The sequence below is a fragment of the Bremia lactucae genome, linkage group LG7 (genome assembly GCF_004359215.1).
Source record: "Bremia lactucae strain SF5 linkage group LG7, whole genome shotgun sequence".
Taxonomy (NCBI): Eukaryota; Oomycota; class Peronosporomycetes; order Peronosporales; family Peronosporaceae; genus Bremia; species Bremia lactucae.
The window spans coordinates 1,158,105-1,174,534 of NC_090616.1; the positions used below are offsets into that span (position 1 = coordinate 1,158,105).

The following is a 16,430-nucleotide window of genomic DNA, read 5'->3' on the forward strand; positions in this document are numbered from 1 at the left end:
GATGAGCTGCTGAGAACCCGTTCGTTCTCTGCAAAAATTACCGCTGACCGAATGTCGGTTACGTAATCGTCCTCTGTGACGAGTACGCAGATCTGCTTGATTTTCCCACAATGCAGATCTCTCAAGAACCGCTTAGGTTCTAGGGTTGGTAATTGAGTTATCTCCGAAGTTAACTTCGGAGGCGCATACAGATCAAGAGTAGAAGCGCCTACTCTCGATCCGTCATTAACCAAGACATTTAATGTCTCGGTTTCTTCCTGGGATTTATCCACAGGCTGCCGGGGGATTAATCCCTCGGGATTTAGAAGTCTAGTAACTTCTACCATTTGAGGGGATTTCTCCTCAAATACGTGGGGACCTCTTCCCTCAACGTCTTCCGAGTGTGATTGCGCTATCACAGTCGGGTCCACTACGGTCGACTCTCTACTCGACCTTGGATCATCGTGTTGTCCTTTCTGGGCAACCGGTATACTCCTTGAATGTCGCCCACTAAGCGTACATTCATGTCCCAATCCACTCGACCTTTTCGAGTGGTGGACCTTCGGCGCTGCCTGTGCATTAACACAGCCGCCGGCAGCTGACTCCACATTGTGATTGGTAATCACACTGTGATCTTGTGCGGTTGTACTAACGACCGTACCACAAGTGAGGCCATCGCACTCACTCGTAGTACATCCACACGCTTGTGGACGCTCCAAGACGTTCATCAGATGGCCATCTGATGAACAAGTGGCAGGCATCTTTACGGATCGATGCTGCCAGCTGATCCTTGGCTCGTATTTTCTGAGCCAAGGTAAACCTAGGATGACATCAAATTTGTCATCCAAATCCAGTACGATGAAATCATCATCATACTGTAAATCTCTTAACGTGTAGTGAAATTTCACTACGCGTTTCATTACTGTTATCGATGCGCCTGTCGCTAGACGCACCGTCATCCTCGTTGGAGGGATGTCGCGCTCAACATATTTGAGCCTACGACCCTCTAGTGACTGGCGACGAATAAAGTTATTCGACGCTCCGCAGTCCACTAGGGCTCTGAGTGACAAATCATTTGTCGCTTTTAACTTCAAAGTGATGAGGGATACTTCCCTCGCCAGGTGCAGAGACGCATAATGCTTGTGTGTCTGGAGCAACTTTAGTCAAGAGATTTGCAAATTCTCTTGAGGTTGCTGGATCAGTAGGGCGTTGCGCCCCTATTGACCCCGACCGTTTTTTTGGCGGTTCGCCTCGTTGTTGCGAATTCGCAACAACGTCGGGTCTGCATTCGTTGCCGTTTTGGCATTCCGTCCGTAAATATGCTCAGTATCTCTCGGTATTGGGCGTGGGGCACTACACCCATGAGCGGAGTGACCTAAATATTGACAGCGAATGCATTTCTGCTATCGCTTATTGTTCGAAAAACGAGGTCTCTCGCTTTCGACGGAAGAGAGGTCCATAAGTTCTGGACCTCCACGCTCGTTTCGTCGTGAAGGAAGATACGACGAAGAACTAGCTTGAGCCCGTCTCAAGCTGAAGTCCTCCTGTGTCGCAACCGAAATTTCTTCTTCAAGCGTATCCAGTCCCAAGCGGAAGAGGTGGGTCTTTACGGGACCATCTGTAAGATCTTGCATGAACACCGTAATCAACGTGTGTTCATGAATCGGAGTGTTCGTGATACAACTCGCTAAGTGTCGTACATGCTGGGCATGCGTGAACATCACGCTTGTCTTGTTTGAGGTTCAGAAGCTCTGATCGAGCACTAAACTCAGCTCTAGGCGGTTTAAACGTCTATTTGAGCCGGGGTTAAAAAGCCTCTAGAGACCCAAAGACATATGAATCGCGCAACATAAGGCCTAGTGCCCAAGGTCGGCATGACCTGCCAAATTTGACTGAGCAAATGCGACTTGCATTTGCTCGTCGACGATATTACGAGCCCTTATGTCATCGTCCAACTCGACAAACCATCTTAAGAGGGAGTCTTCTTCGACTCCCCTATACTTAGAGGTGTTAATCTTTAAGGTTTCCGGACGACTCGTGTGCGTCAGCTTAGGTACACAGGTCTGCTGTACCTGTCGTAACCACAACAGTTCTGCCTGTTGAGAGCCTTGCTAATTAAGCAAGGCTACCTTATCCTTATCCTTCGCCTCGTCCAGTTAATGTTGTATGAGCTTGGCGATGGCTAGATGGATGGCATCTCTGTCCAACCGGACAGTATGGCCAAGACGGCATCGTTCCCTACGGTCGAACTCATTCGTTCGACCGCATCCCTTCCTATGTCACTCAGAAAGGAGTAGCTATCACGCGAAATTTGATGCGTATTTCTATTATCATCTAAAATGTCTATGTTAGATGATGGAACTGTGGTCTTTGGACCGACTACTAAGTGCTACCAGGTGTGACGAGGCACTATTGACTTGTACTGCTTCAGTTTAAGTCCCCTTCGCACTGGCTCAGTGCGAGTGGTGCCTCACGTCACTTCGCGTACAATAGTACGTGTAGAGGAAGACTCTCTTTATAACACTTGCTTTAAAGAGGGTTATTTAGAACTGTTTTGAACATAATAAAGTTTTTCTCAATCCATCTTTTTAATACTTACTTAATTATATATATATACTAATACAAAGCATGTGATTAAGTCTTATCTGTTTCTCTCTTTGCGCGCGCCCACCGCTGACTGGACCGCGGAGAAAGTAGATATCATGTTTATATCTACCAATGGATAAACTTTTAGAATATTACCATGTTAAGTAATATTCATCGAATATTATCTACCATTGTGAAGTATTTTACTGAAACATTTAATTTGTATGTTCCGTTACACCATTGGCCTGACTAATGAATTGTAAAACACCCAGGGCATCCTATCCTCTTTTTTTGTTTTCACCTTTTAAGTCAACTTGAAAATGTGACAATTTTGTTTCATCCACCGTGTCTTATTTGCCATGCGCCCACTTACTAAATACATCTGCCGGAATCTATGTACGTAGAATATACGTCCATCTATTCGCTGCTTATGAATTTTTATTGAAGCACTCATTTGATCGATCATCGATGTGACACAAAACATATTTCTACCGCCATTTTTTTCATTTCTATAGTCCGACAATTGGCAACACCCCAACTTATTGACAATAATACCACCAGTACTTTTCTCTTGAAAATGTATAATAAATACACACCAATGCGAAACTCGCAACTTTCTCATTTTCTATGAACGACGACTTCAGTGGTGCTCTGCGTCGTCTCCAAAGCGATACACACGACTATTGGGCCCCGATCCACTCTGTATGTCGCGTAGATGCCTCTAGATTGACTCCATTTCAATTTTATCGCGACTACGTCAGTCGCAATGTGCCCGTCGTTCTACTAAACGCTATGACAAGTCCCACTTGGCAACGTGCCATGGCCAATTGGCAGAATGACGATTATCTCGTTGCCAAAAGTAGCAATCACCCGGTGACTGTTGATGTAACTCCCACTGGCCTTGGAGACGCTGTAATTACGCTTTCTGACCACGACGATGGCACATTTGTGATGCCCGAAGAGAGGTCCATGTCCATGTCGGAATTTTTAAAAAATCTGAAAAATCGACCAAATTTTGACGGCGTGCCGTATCTTTCGCATCAGAACGACAGTCTCCGGACCGAATTTCCAAAGCTTTTTGAGGATGTGCCATCCGCTATTGAGCTCGCAGTGTTAGCCTTTGGTAATGAACCGGAAGCTGTGAATCTTTGGATCGGTGATGAGAGAGCAGTCTCGTCAATGCATAAAGATCACTATGAGGTAAGAAACTTCATTTATATTGCTTCGAGATCTGACAATATTATTGGCATTAGAATTTTTATTGCGTTGTGAAAGGACAAAAGATATTTACGCTCTTGCCACCGTCGGCTATCGGGTGTCTCTACGAACGTGACTTTGCTTCCGCACGGTATCGCCATGTCAAGTCGCCAATTGCAGACCATCTTGTGCAAAATGAGGTGGCTACGATGCAATTTCAGGAAACGTATCCTCAGTACAATAATCAGTGGACTTTAATGTCATCTTCAGAGATGGAGAAGACGCCGTGGATTCCTGTCGATCCATTGAATATTGATGCCAAGAGGTATCCGCTTGCAGCGACATTGCATCCCGTGGAAGTAAAAGTGAGTGCTGGCGAATTATTGTACTTGCCATCCTTGTGGTATCACCGTGTTGCTCAAGTGGGACTGACAATATCGGTGAATTATTGGCACGACATGGAGTTTAATTGTCAATACGTCTACTATAACTTTGTTCGCGACATTGGCACTTTAATTCAAGCGCGGGAGGATAAAAGCTGCGGTAAAACAAGTTGAAAAGGCTCAACAGTACCATACAAATTACAATTTTAAATGATCGAGAGTAAGTGTTTAGTTGGTGGTCGCAGCTTGACGCTGTCACGACAGCGGTTGCACGTCTTGCTGACGAAACTACGGGCATGCAACTCTTGGAGCTTTTTCTTGTGGGCGTTGTGTGGCCTTTTGTGGATAATTGTGCCACAGAACTTGGAAGAAGTGCATTTTCGTGAAATGTTTATTGTACAATAATTTTATTTCCCCCAAAATATATAAAGACAATAATTTAAAATATTTATCGTTTTTGTCTAAGTTCAGTGTCATTTGTAATTTTACGGGTGGTTGGCAACAAAGCGCAAGTTAAAATAATTAAGCATAGGAGATATGCCGTGCGAGTGACAAGATGACTGACGGTTCAATCATAACTATAGAAAGTATATCCTCAAGACCTGGAAGTGGAGCTTAGTTGCCACGTAAGAGCTGCAAGGGCGCACCTTAAGACTATCTTGCTCGGCGGTGTATCGGGGTGTCTCGTTACATAAGTAGTATAACCTATAAGAGGAGTAGAAAAAATATTTTTTTATAATGAGAGAAAAAGATAAAGAAGTATAAAATTATTATCTTTATTAATTTTCACTTGAATAGTTCCAATATTACCAAATTTGGTAATATTGATGCAATACGATATTTACCATTACTGATTGGTTGTAACGGGGTGTATCGTTACATGAAATTAACACTTAAATGTTGTTAATTAATATATTATCTAAAAGGTAGATAATATTTGGAGGATATTACTTTATATAGTAATAGTCACAATTCTTATCCATAAAAAGGTATAGACCATTATATCTGTTTATTCCGCAGACTAATCAGTTGTAGAGGTAATCAAAGAGAGAGTTACAAATAAGATAACGATAAAAATTCAATTACATGTTTAGTATTAGATTATAATAAAGTTATCATTTACAAGATAGAAAAAGAGACACTAAATTATAGTAATACAGTTTTCATTTTACCCTCTTTAAGCTAGTTGCCTAAAAGAGAAGTCTTCCTCTGCACGTACTAGTGTACGTGAAATAACGTGAGGCACCACTCACAACTGGAGCAGTGCGAAATGGACTTGTACTGTAGCAGTACAAGCCGTAGTGCCCCGTTACACTGGTCAATTTAAGTCTAAATCAACTCGGCCAATCGTTATAATATACGATTGTATGGGGCGCAAGGAGGCGCCATACTTATTGAGCTATTAGTAAATTAAGTTCAGTAATAGATTAATGATCGCTACGTAGGTAACTTAATTAATTAATACGGTTTTACTTTTTCTCTATTCTTAAAGCCATAGTCTAGACCTTTAAGCTAAAGATCTTTAGCTTCATAGAAACTTTCCTCTGCACCTTTGTATACGTGAAGTTTTGAGGCACCTCACCTACACTATAATCAGTGTAAGGCTAAGTAGTTTTGATCAGTACTAGTGAAGGTGCCAGCGCTTCGTGGTTCGTTTAACGACCTACGCACGTTCCATACAACATGGATATGTTGGATGTAGAAGGAGGGACACTACCAGCCCCTCAAGAAGGCTACCACGCCATGCGTGTAGAGTTTAATCATTTGAGTGACCTTGATTCGAAAGCGATCGAACGAATGAGTTACGTCGTAGACGGGCCAGCCGTTGGCGCCATTTGTACACTATGGGAAGAGATGAACAGCATGCGGGCATAGCCGAGTTCATACAACACGAGCTCGACGGTGCCCGAGAGAAAGTAGCCTTGATACCAGCAAGGTCTCAACACGTGGAAATGCTGGGAGATCAGAATGCTCAACAATTAAAATTGTTGAGACAGCAGCATGTAAATGTTGCTAATGTACCGACGCTCCCGTGTTCACCCGAAAGCTTAACAAAATAAACCTCTAAGTTTAAGGCAGTCGACGGCGACTCCCTTTAAAGATGACTCGTCGAGTTAGACGACGCCATATATAGAAGCTCGTCGTATCATTCATGATGCGACGAAAGTGAAATTTGGCATGTCCAACTTAGGCGGACGTGCTAACTGTTGGGCCTTGGGCCTCAAGCTTCACGACCCATTCGTTTTTGGGTTGCATGAGGTTTTTAAGACCCGGCACAGGCAATTATTTGAACCGCCACGTGCTGAATACAGGCTCGAGCCGAGCTCCTGGATTTGAAGCAGGGCAGCATGACTTTGACGCTTATGCCCAGCGTACACAATACCTGGTCAGTTGTGTTGTGAGCTATTCAATTAATAAACAAACACGGGTAACTGCGTTTATTATTGGTCTTGCAGACGATCCTGTTAAGACTCACCTGTTCCGGCTAAAATTAGAGTTGCTATACCAAGCGATCTCGATAGCGGAACAGGAGGACTTGAGTCTTAAAGAGGCTTTCGCCCACTCTAGTGTATACCGTCCACCGAGACGACAAGAAAAAAACGGAGGTCCAGAATTGATGGACCTCTCGTACGTGGGGAGCGAGAAACCTCGCTCTTCAAGTTACAAACAACTACAATAATGTAATTGTTGTCAAAAGACGAATTACTACGCCTATAAGGATATTGCCCCACTAAAACACTGAGCCAAAAGACCAACCTCTCGCTAGGAACAGCAGAGGACGCAGATCCGACGCTGTTGCGAAATCGCAACGGCGATTAGGATCGTTAGAAAACGGTAGGGGACAGTAGATGCGGAGCGCCCTACTGATCCATCAACGTCAAAAGAATTGCATGCCTGTTGACGAAAGTTGCTCCTCACTTACAAACATTGTGTGCAAATGCCTCAGGGTTGAGGTTAATCGCATCACCCTAAAAATAAAAGTGTCAAAAATGTTGCCACTTAAGTCCCTAGTCGATGTCGATTGTGGGACACCGAATGATTTTATTCGACGCCAATCACTGGAAGATCGCAGACTCAACTTTATTTAGCGCGATTTCCCTCTAACGATGATGACAGTGCGTCTAGCAACAGGCGCATCTGTAACAATATAAAATGTGCAATTGGTATCCAATATACGTCAAAGGGTAAATAGTACGATGGTGTACTTTCTTACGAAAGTAAATATTAATTTAGGTTAGAGTTATTGAAGCATTAATTTAAAAATTTAATAAATTTATGTGGACCAAGTTCCTTTATTTCCTAAAGCTACTTTATATTGTTCACCCTCTGTTTTGGTATTATGTTTAATATCAGTTATTTATGCTTCATTTACAGCTACAAGATAAAAAGATTAAAAACGGTTTCATCGTACTTGATTTGGATGACAAATTTGATGTCATCCTTGGATAACCATACCTCAGAAAGTACGAGGTATGTAAAAATTGGCAGCATCAAGCCCTGACGATGCATGTCTCTCGTTCATTAGATTATGAACGTCTTGGAGCGTCCATAAGCGTGTGGATGTCCTACGAGTGAGTGCGATGGCCCCACTTGTGATTTCGGTCGTTAGCATAACTGCAGATGACCTCACTGTGAATACCCAACGCATTGTGGAGTTAGATCCCGACGGCTGTGCACAAGCACAGGCAGCGTCGAAGTTCCACCATTGTGACGTGAACATTGCTACCGACGACTGCGCACAAGCATAGGCAGCGTCGAAGTTCGACCATTGTGACGTGGACGTTGTTACCGACGACTGCGCACAAGCATAGGCAGCGTCGAAGTTCGACCAGTCGAATAAGTTGAGTGGTACGACACAAGGATGCTTGCTTAAAAAGCAACATCCAAGAAAGTCTAAAAGGCGAGTCTATAAGAGACAGTGTGAAACTCCTTGACCGACTGGAGAGTCGACCGTAGAGGATCTTAGTATGTTTGCGCAACCACAGCTCGAGGCAGTGGAGGAAGATACTCCCAAAATTAAACTTTAGGAATAAGCCCCCAAGACGTTGAGGGAATATGTAACGGGGCACCTTTAACTCGTACTGACAACAGTACTACTGATATCAGTGAAGGTGGGGTGCCTCGATTGCTTCACGTACACGACGTGCAGAGAAAGGCTATATGTAGCTAACAATTATTAGCTACTAAGGGTTACTACTAAGGCTTTAGTATAGGGAGAACGAAAATTTGTATAATTATATTACGTTGTACCGTAACGATCTTCTATGTACTGGCTTTAGATTATTAATTACTAACTATGCAATGCGCCTCCTTACGCGCCGCCTAATCGTTTCTTGCAATGATTGGCGCAGTCGATTTAAACTTAGATCAACCAACCAACTGAATTATCGTCTTGTTGCCTCAATATTACCAAATTTGTAATAGTGGAACTATCAAGTCAAAATGAATAAACGATAATAATTTTGTACTTCTATATTTATTATTCCTTTTATAAGATATTATATTTATTATTTCTCTTGTAGGAAATGATATTTATGAATCGGGCAACCCGTTACATAACCCCCTCAAAAACAACAGTCACTATAGTGACTGATATAGTGTGACAGATAGTAATGTTATGTTTCGCTCTATAAACTAGCTTTTATTGGTATTATTTTATTTCAATCTTAATTTTCGAATTGCGCATGGTAGCAAAATCCGTGCGTGTAGCCTTTGAAATCGCAAGCTAGCAGCTGCACGGTTCAGGGTAGCTGCTAGTGACGCAAATGTTTTAGTAGAAACTAATGCGTCTACTGTGTGGAGTTCGTCATCTCCTGCTCCAATTAGAGGTGACTGGAACAAGTCGGCGTCATCGTCCGACTCGGTGGTAATTGTTAAGGCGTCCGATTCGCCCGGGCCCGATTCCGTCAAACCCACGGGCTCCTTCGTGACAATTAAAGAGGTGATTATGTTGTTTGACTGCTCGTCAGACCCTGTTGATGTGGAGTCATCTTGTGATGACTCCATGGATGATGAAAGCTCTGGTAATGTCAGAATGCATCGTCAGGAACAAAGTGACCTAAAAGTCGCTTCGTTAAGCCTGCTACTGGTGGTGATAGTATGCATCAACAGGGACGGAGTGATCCTAAAGATCGATCCAGGAGTAATGTAAGCGTGTTATCATGAACCGGCCGCAATACCTTGCGGTTCGCTTCCGATAAGAAATTTTGGTTGCTCTCTTCGAACTACATAACTCATTGGCTTCGTATGACCATCATCGATCGCTACAAAGTTCTGTTATTCGACTAGTACAGCCTTCACAAGTCTGGTGAGGAAAAAATAGAATTCACCATCGATGCAATTTCCGGTATCGATGGTACATATACAAGCAGGCAAAAGGTTTCATTTCTTTGTTACAAGCTTGGTAAGCATTGTACAGAATGTACAAAGCATAGGCCGTAAGGCCTGGCTTGACAAATTGGATGCTTTACGTGACCGGTTCGAAAAACGGATCGTAGCCGGTGCACGCTATATAAGTTGCACCTGTTGTCCAGAGACGCAGGGATATCTGGCCTTTCGAGCGGGGACCCATGTCCCTTCTGCTTTAAGGATGCAGGCCATACCTTTAAGGATGCATACCCTGTTAAAAGCCCTCACTATTGAACGTTATATGCGGGAAGTAATTAAGTAAGAACCGCCAACCAGTTCACGAGCGCGGGATGAGCTCGTTCTCCTCTGAGGAAGAGGATATGCCTCGTCGCATTGTCAAACAAGACTGGGGACATCCATCATTAGATGGGAACGAGGTTCTTAACTATCGTCCGAGGGTGGTATCCTCGCCAACGAATGATGTAACTCGTTTGAATCCCCTTCACTTTGCGGCGGTTAGAGAAGAGTTCGACTGGAAAACGATTCTCACCACTCGAATCCGTCAAATGATGTGGTTTGCCTAATTCGTCGAGCCCGAGTCATCACCATGATTTGGATCACGTCCTCCGGTATTTGCGGAGGCGTTAATCTAGAACTTTCCCGTCGTCGCGAGTCAGCGACGACAGTAGCCAATGTTTGTCGTGAAAAGTTGCAAAACCTTGCGCAAGTTGCGGTCGGTCAACTGGCAAAATAACGGACACATCAGTCCCTTCGAGACAAGCTGGTGGCATCTCGTCAAGAGATTTCATCCTGAAAGGATGTTTTTAAACGTCTGGTTCGTGAGAACAAGTTTTCATCCCGGGGCCATCAGTCTTTCCTTATGCCGTGCTGGTTTGATTTGGAACCGGACGAAGCCCCGTACTGATGGTTCGGGTGGATACGTCCGACGCAAAACCAACAATGCACACGATTCTTACAAGATAGCTCGATCGTGTACGCATTGCGTTTGCGGTGCAGTATACGAAACGGGCCGATATACCTGGGCAGTAATTTATTACTGCCACATTCGTCACTACATGTTTTGGTTGATGTGCCGTAGACAGGAGTCTAGATCGTTAGCATTAAATGGAACAATGTTTGCTCTTTTATTTTTTTCAGCATTCCGTTTCTATCGGTCCAAAGCATTGGCAATGAAATTCTGTAAAAATGGACCACTGCTTCTCCCGCATCGTCTATCGACTGACTCTATGATCGACTTTCTATTCGACATAGGATCATCGTGTTGTCCCTCTTGGACAATCGGTATATTTCCTGAATGTCGCCCGCTAGGCAAACATTCATGTCTCAATCCACTCGACTTATTCGATTGGTGGACCTTCGGCGCTGACTGTGCATTCGCACAGCCACCGGCAGCTGACCCCACAGTGTGATTAGTAATCACACTGTAATCTTGTGCAGTCGTAATAACGACCGTACTACAATTGAGGCCATCGCACTCCCTCGTAATACATTCACACGCTTTTGGACGCTGCAAGTTGTTCATCAAATGGCCATCTCATAGACAAGTGGCAGGCATCTTTACGGAATCGATGCTGCCAGCGGATTCTGGGCTCGTACTTTCTGAGCCAAGGTAAACCTAGGATGACATCGAATTTGTCATCCAAATTGAGTACGATGAATTATCATCATACTTTCAATCTTTTAACGTGTAGTGAAATTTCTCTACGCGTTTCATCACTGTTATCGATGCGCCTGTCGCTAGACGCACCGTCATCCTCGTTGATAGGATGTCGCAATCAACATATTTGAGCCTACGACCTTCTAGCGACTGGCGTTGAATAAAGTTATTCCACCCCCTTACAGTCCACTGGGGCTCTAAGTGACGAATCACTTGTCACTCTTAACTTTAAGGTGATGAGGGATACCTCATCGCCAGATGCAGAGACACATAATGATTGTGTGTCTGGAGCAACTTAAGTCAAGAGATTTGCAAATTCTCTTGAGGTTGCTGGATCAGTAGGGCGTTGCCCCCCTACTGACCTCGACCGTTTTTTTGGCGATCCGCCTCGCTGTTGCGATTTCGCAACAATGTCGGACCCGCGACCGTTGCCCCTTTTGGCATACGGTCCAAAATTACGTTCAGTACCTTTCGGTACTGGGCGTGGGGCACTACCTACACTCATGAGCGTAGTGTCCTAATTTTTGGCAGCGATAACATTTCTGCAATCGCTTATTGCTCGAAAAACGAGGCTTCTCGCTTTTGACATAGGAGAAGTCCATAGTTTCTGGACCTCCCAGCTCGTGTAGTCTTGGAGGACGATACGATGACGAACTAGCTTGAGCATGTTCAAAGCTTAAGTCCTCCTATTCCGCAACGGATATTGCTTCTTCACGCGTATCCACTTCCAAGAGGAACAGGTAGGTCTTTACGGGGCCATGCGTAAGACCTTGTATATACACCGTAATCAACGTGTGTTCATGAACTGGGTTATTTGTAATTCAACTCGCAAAGAGTCGTATGAGCTGGGTATATGCGTGAACATCACGCTTGCCTTGCTTGAGTTTCAGAAGCTCTGAACGAGCTCTGAACTCAGCCCTTGGTGGTTCAAACGTCTGTTTGAGCCGGGTTTTAAAAGCCTCTAGCGATATAAAGCCGTATGGTCGCGCAACTAAAGACCCAATGCCCAGTTTTGGCACGACTTGCCAATTTGACTGAGCAAATGCGACTTGCATCTGCTCGTCGACGATGTGACGATCCCTTATGGCATCGTCCAACTCGACAAGGCAATATCAGAGAAAGTCTTCTTCGACTCCCCTACACTTAGAGATGCCATCTTTAAGGTTTCGAGAGAACGCGTGTGCGTCATCCTAGGTACAGGGGTCTGTACCTGTTATACCTTCAACAGTTCTGCCTGTTGAGAACCTTGCTGATTAAGCAAGGCTACCTTTTCCTTCGCCTCGTCAAGTTTATGTTGTATGAACTTGGCGATGGCTGAATGGAGGGCATATCTGTCCAAACCGGACAGCATCGCCAAGATGGCATCATTCCGTACGGTCAAACTAATTCGTTCGACCGCACTCCTTTCTAAACACTTAGAATGAAGTAGCTAGCACGCGAAACGTGATGCGTCTTTCCATTATCATCTAACATGTCCATGTTAGATGATGGAACTGTGGTCCTTGGACGGACAACAAAGTGCTACCAGGCACTGCCGACTTGTACTGCTTCAGTACATGTTCACTTCGCTCTGCTTCAGTGTGAGTGGTGCCTCACGGCACTTCACGTTCACTAAAGCTTGCAGAGGAAGACTCTCTTAAAAAAAACACTTGCTTTAATGAGGGTTAAAAGTAACTGCAAATGATATATTAAATTTTCTGTTTCTATTTATAAAATACTAGCTTAATTTTTAACTAATACAAATACATGTAATATAGTCATATATGTCTCTCTCTTTGCGCGCATTCAGTGCTGACTGGACCGCGAAGCAAGTAGATATAATGGCTTATATCTACAAATGGGTTAGCTTTCCGAATATTACTATGTAAAGTAATATTCTCTACCTTTTAGATAATATGTTAATTAACAACCTTTATGTGTTAATTTTAATTGAAGATACACCCCGTTATAATTTGTATCACATCGTCAGAAGTTGACACATTCAACTGTGTTCCAAGTTTTGAGCACAGATTGGCAACTCCGCCTTGAATTTAGGGTCTCGATCCAAGACCAGTTCACGAGATAATCCATGGAGTCGAAATATCGTGTCAACAAAGACAGAAGCACAGCGTTTAGCTGTGATAGACTCCGTGGAGTACCATCTTGCTGAAACGATCAGCAAACACAACAATACCATTATTTTTGTGATCGTCTTCGAATTATTCGAAGACGATGTCCATAGATACGGACTACCAACACTCTGCCTGAACAGAGAGAATTGTAACGGAGCACGGGATGAAGCACTGAACTCACCCGTTGACAAATTTTGCAAGCACGTATGTACTTGCCAATTGGCATGGTCTATATGAGTCGCGACTAATTGTGAGATAGATCTTCTCACGTCCACGATGACCACATATTGGTAATAAGATATGATGCGTAAACGCAAATCATTATGGGTGGGAATGACGAGATGAAGTATGTCGCCTGCAATAGCTGTATAATACAGTAAATCATTGCGTGTTTGTGTATTGATTTGTTGAGTATCGATACAATTTCGACCATCCTTCTAAGGGTTGTGTTGTAATGGATTTCTAAGGTAATCTTTCAAATCTTTGGGAACATTACTGTCTTAATATGATCTTCTAACGTCTCAAGTGATTATGACGATGAAACACTAATTATTGCAACATTGGGATCATGGTCACTGCTGATTTGCGCAGCTGGATCAAAATCAGGCTGGAGCAAAAGGGCATCAGCAACGACGTTAAATCGTACTGGTTCGTTTTCCACAGAAAAGGTCTACTCTACGAAAGGAAGACAATCATCTCGCCATTCTTTGCGAGAGATGTGGCTGTTTGCAACCGTGCGTGAAGACGCATGGTCCGTATATACAATGATCCAAGAGATATACCCTAGCGCATACTCGTCGCCAGGAGCTACTTGTCATGCACTGGATAGTTGCGTCTAGCTGGTTGAAGCTGACGTGAACGACGCGCTCGAATCGTCTGTATCATATTGCATTAACGCACGTCGATTGCGTAATAGATTGCGTCACAGACAGCATGAAAGGCCTGTCTTGGTCCTCCAATCGCCAATATTGGCGATTGCAACAGCTTGGCATGATTCTTTCAAAGGAACGCTGACAATCAGCGTTCCATGACCTCAACAAAGTAGAAATATTTTCTTTCATTTCGGCGTAATTGCCAGAGTACTCATGTAAGCACGCCGCGAAGCCGAAGAACTTTCGTAGTCCCTTTACATTGCATTGACTGGCACAATTAGTCGGTGATCGCCTTGATCTTTTCCGGATCCGATGGTACACCGTGTTTACACACGATGCACCCAAGAAGTGGTATTTTGCTAGCGGAGAGTATACACGTCTTGCGAGTTGCATACAACTTGTGCTTACGCATAAGTGTAAGAACCTTTCGGACGTGGGCTCGATATACTTCAACGTCCCGCTTTTGATTCGTGGCTTTTATGCACGAAGACATCGTAAAAATAACTCGGTGCGAAATCCTGCATAGATTCCAACCGATTGGTTACACATCTGTTAAATGTCGCGTGGCATTACTAAGTCCCTGAGTCATAATTAGTCACTCCCATAGCATACAGCTTGGGATGCTTACAGCTGTGAACGGGATTCTTGGTTATGCATAAGGATCTGATCGAAATCGATCCATCAGATCCCATCAATGATAACGTCTTTTTTGGTATCAGCGTTTGAGCCTGTACCGTTGCAGCGCTCAATATATTGAATAAATGCACAATCCGCCATCCTCCTGTTGCTTTACGAACACGGAAGGTTGGAGAGCTATGTGGGGAAGTTGATTCCCTCACAACGTCCGCTGCTAAGCGATCGGCAAAGAATTTATCGATCATGGTAATGGCTATTGCTTCATTACACAGTATTTCGAACCTGGGATTAGGTCGATTTCGCGTCGAGTGCCTATATCCTTAGGCAACTCGCAAGCTTCGATACGGGTCTTCTCATCGAGGACACTTTCGTCCTTCGAACGAGCTGCTGAGAACCCATTCGTTGTCAGTAAATACTATTGCCGACCGAATATCGGCCATGTACTTGTCATCTGCGACAACTACGCAGAACTGCTTGTCTTTGCCACTACGCAGATTACGCAAGAGCTGTTTCGGTACAAGCGTTGGCAATTGAGTTATCTCCGAAATTCACTTCGGAGGCGCTATTAGATCAAGTACATGAGCGCCCCGATCTAGGAGTTTCACATTGTCTGATAGACTCGCCTTTTAGATTTTCTTGGATGTTGCTTTTTAAGCAAGCATCCTTGTTTCGTACCACTCAACTTATTCGACTGGTCGAACTTCGACGCTGCCTATGCTTGTGCGCAGTCGTCGGTAACAATGTCCACGTCACAATGTGGAACTTTGACGCTGCCTGTGCTTGTGCACAGCTGTCGGGATCTAACTCCACAATGTGATGGGTATTCACAGTGAGGTATTCTGCAGTTATGCTAACGACCGAATCACAAGTGGGGGCATCGCACTCACTCGTAGGACATCCACACGCTTGTGGACGCTCCAAGACGTTCATCAGTTGCTCATCTGGTGAACGAGAGAAATGCATCGTCAGGGCTTGACGCTGCCAATTTTTACATGCCTCGTACTTTCTGAGGTATGGTTATCCAAGGATGACATCAAATTTGTCATCCAAATCAAGTACGATGAAACCGTTTTTAATCTTTTTATCTTGTAGCTGTAAATGAAGCATAAATAACTGATATTAAACATAATACCAAAACAGAGGGTGAACAATATAAAGTAGCTTTAGGAAATAAAGGAACTTAGTCCACACAAATTTATCAAATTTTTAAATTAATGCTTCAATAACTCTAACCAAAATTAATATTTCTTTTCGTAAGAAAGTACACCATTGTACTATTTACCCTTTGACGTATATTGGATACCAACTGCACATTTTATACTGTTACAGATGCGCCTGTTGCATGGCGCACTGTCGTACTCGTTATACGTATATCCCGCTTAACGAACTTTAGCCTGCGATCTTCTAGCGGTTGGCGTCGAATAAAAATAATTGACGACCCGCTATCATTTAGAAACTTAAGTGGCAATTTATTTTCTTTTTCAATTTTCAAGGTGGTGAGGTTTACCTAGTCACCTAGGAAAGTTACTCACATTGTTGGTGTGTGAGGATCAAATTTCGTTAAAAGCCTGCAAATTCTTTTGACGTTGCTGACCCGACCGTTTTATTTACAAATCGTATCGCCGTTGAGATTTCGAAA

At 43.7% G+C, this 16,430-nt stretch overlaps 1 protein-coding gene across 1 annotated transcript; it reads left to right on the top strand.

The window, feature by feature from the left end:
• Positions 1-3,192: 3,192 nt before the first annotated feature.
• On the top strand, positions 3,193-4,440 carry CCR75_008159 (uncharacterized protein; the record flags this gene model as incomplete). Its single annotated transcript, XM_067966213.1, has 2 exons — positions 3,193-3,765; positions 3,819-4,440. The coding sequence occupies 2 exons, from the start codon at positions 3,193-3,195 to the stop codon at positions 4,317-4,319; spliced, it is 1,074 nt and encodes a 357-aa protein (XP_067815996.1). The 3' UTR covers positions 4,320-4,440.
• Positions 4,441-16,430: the final 11,990 nt, after the last annotated feature.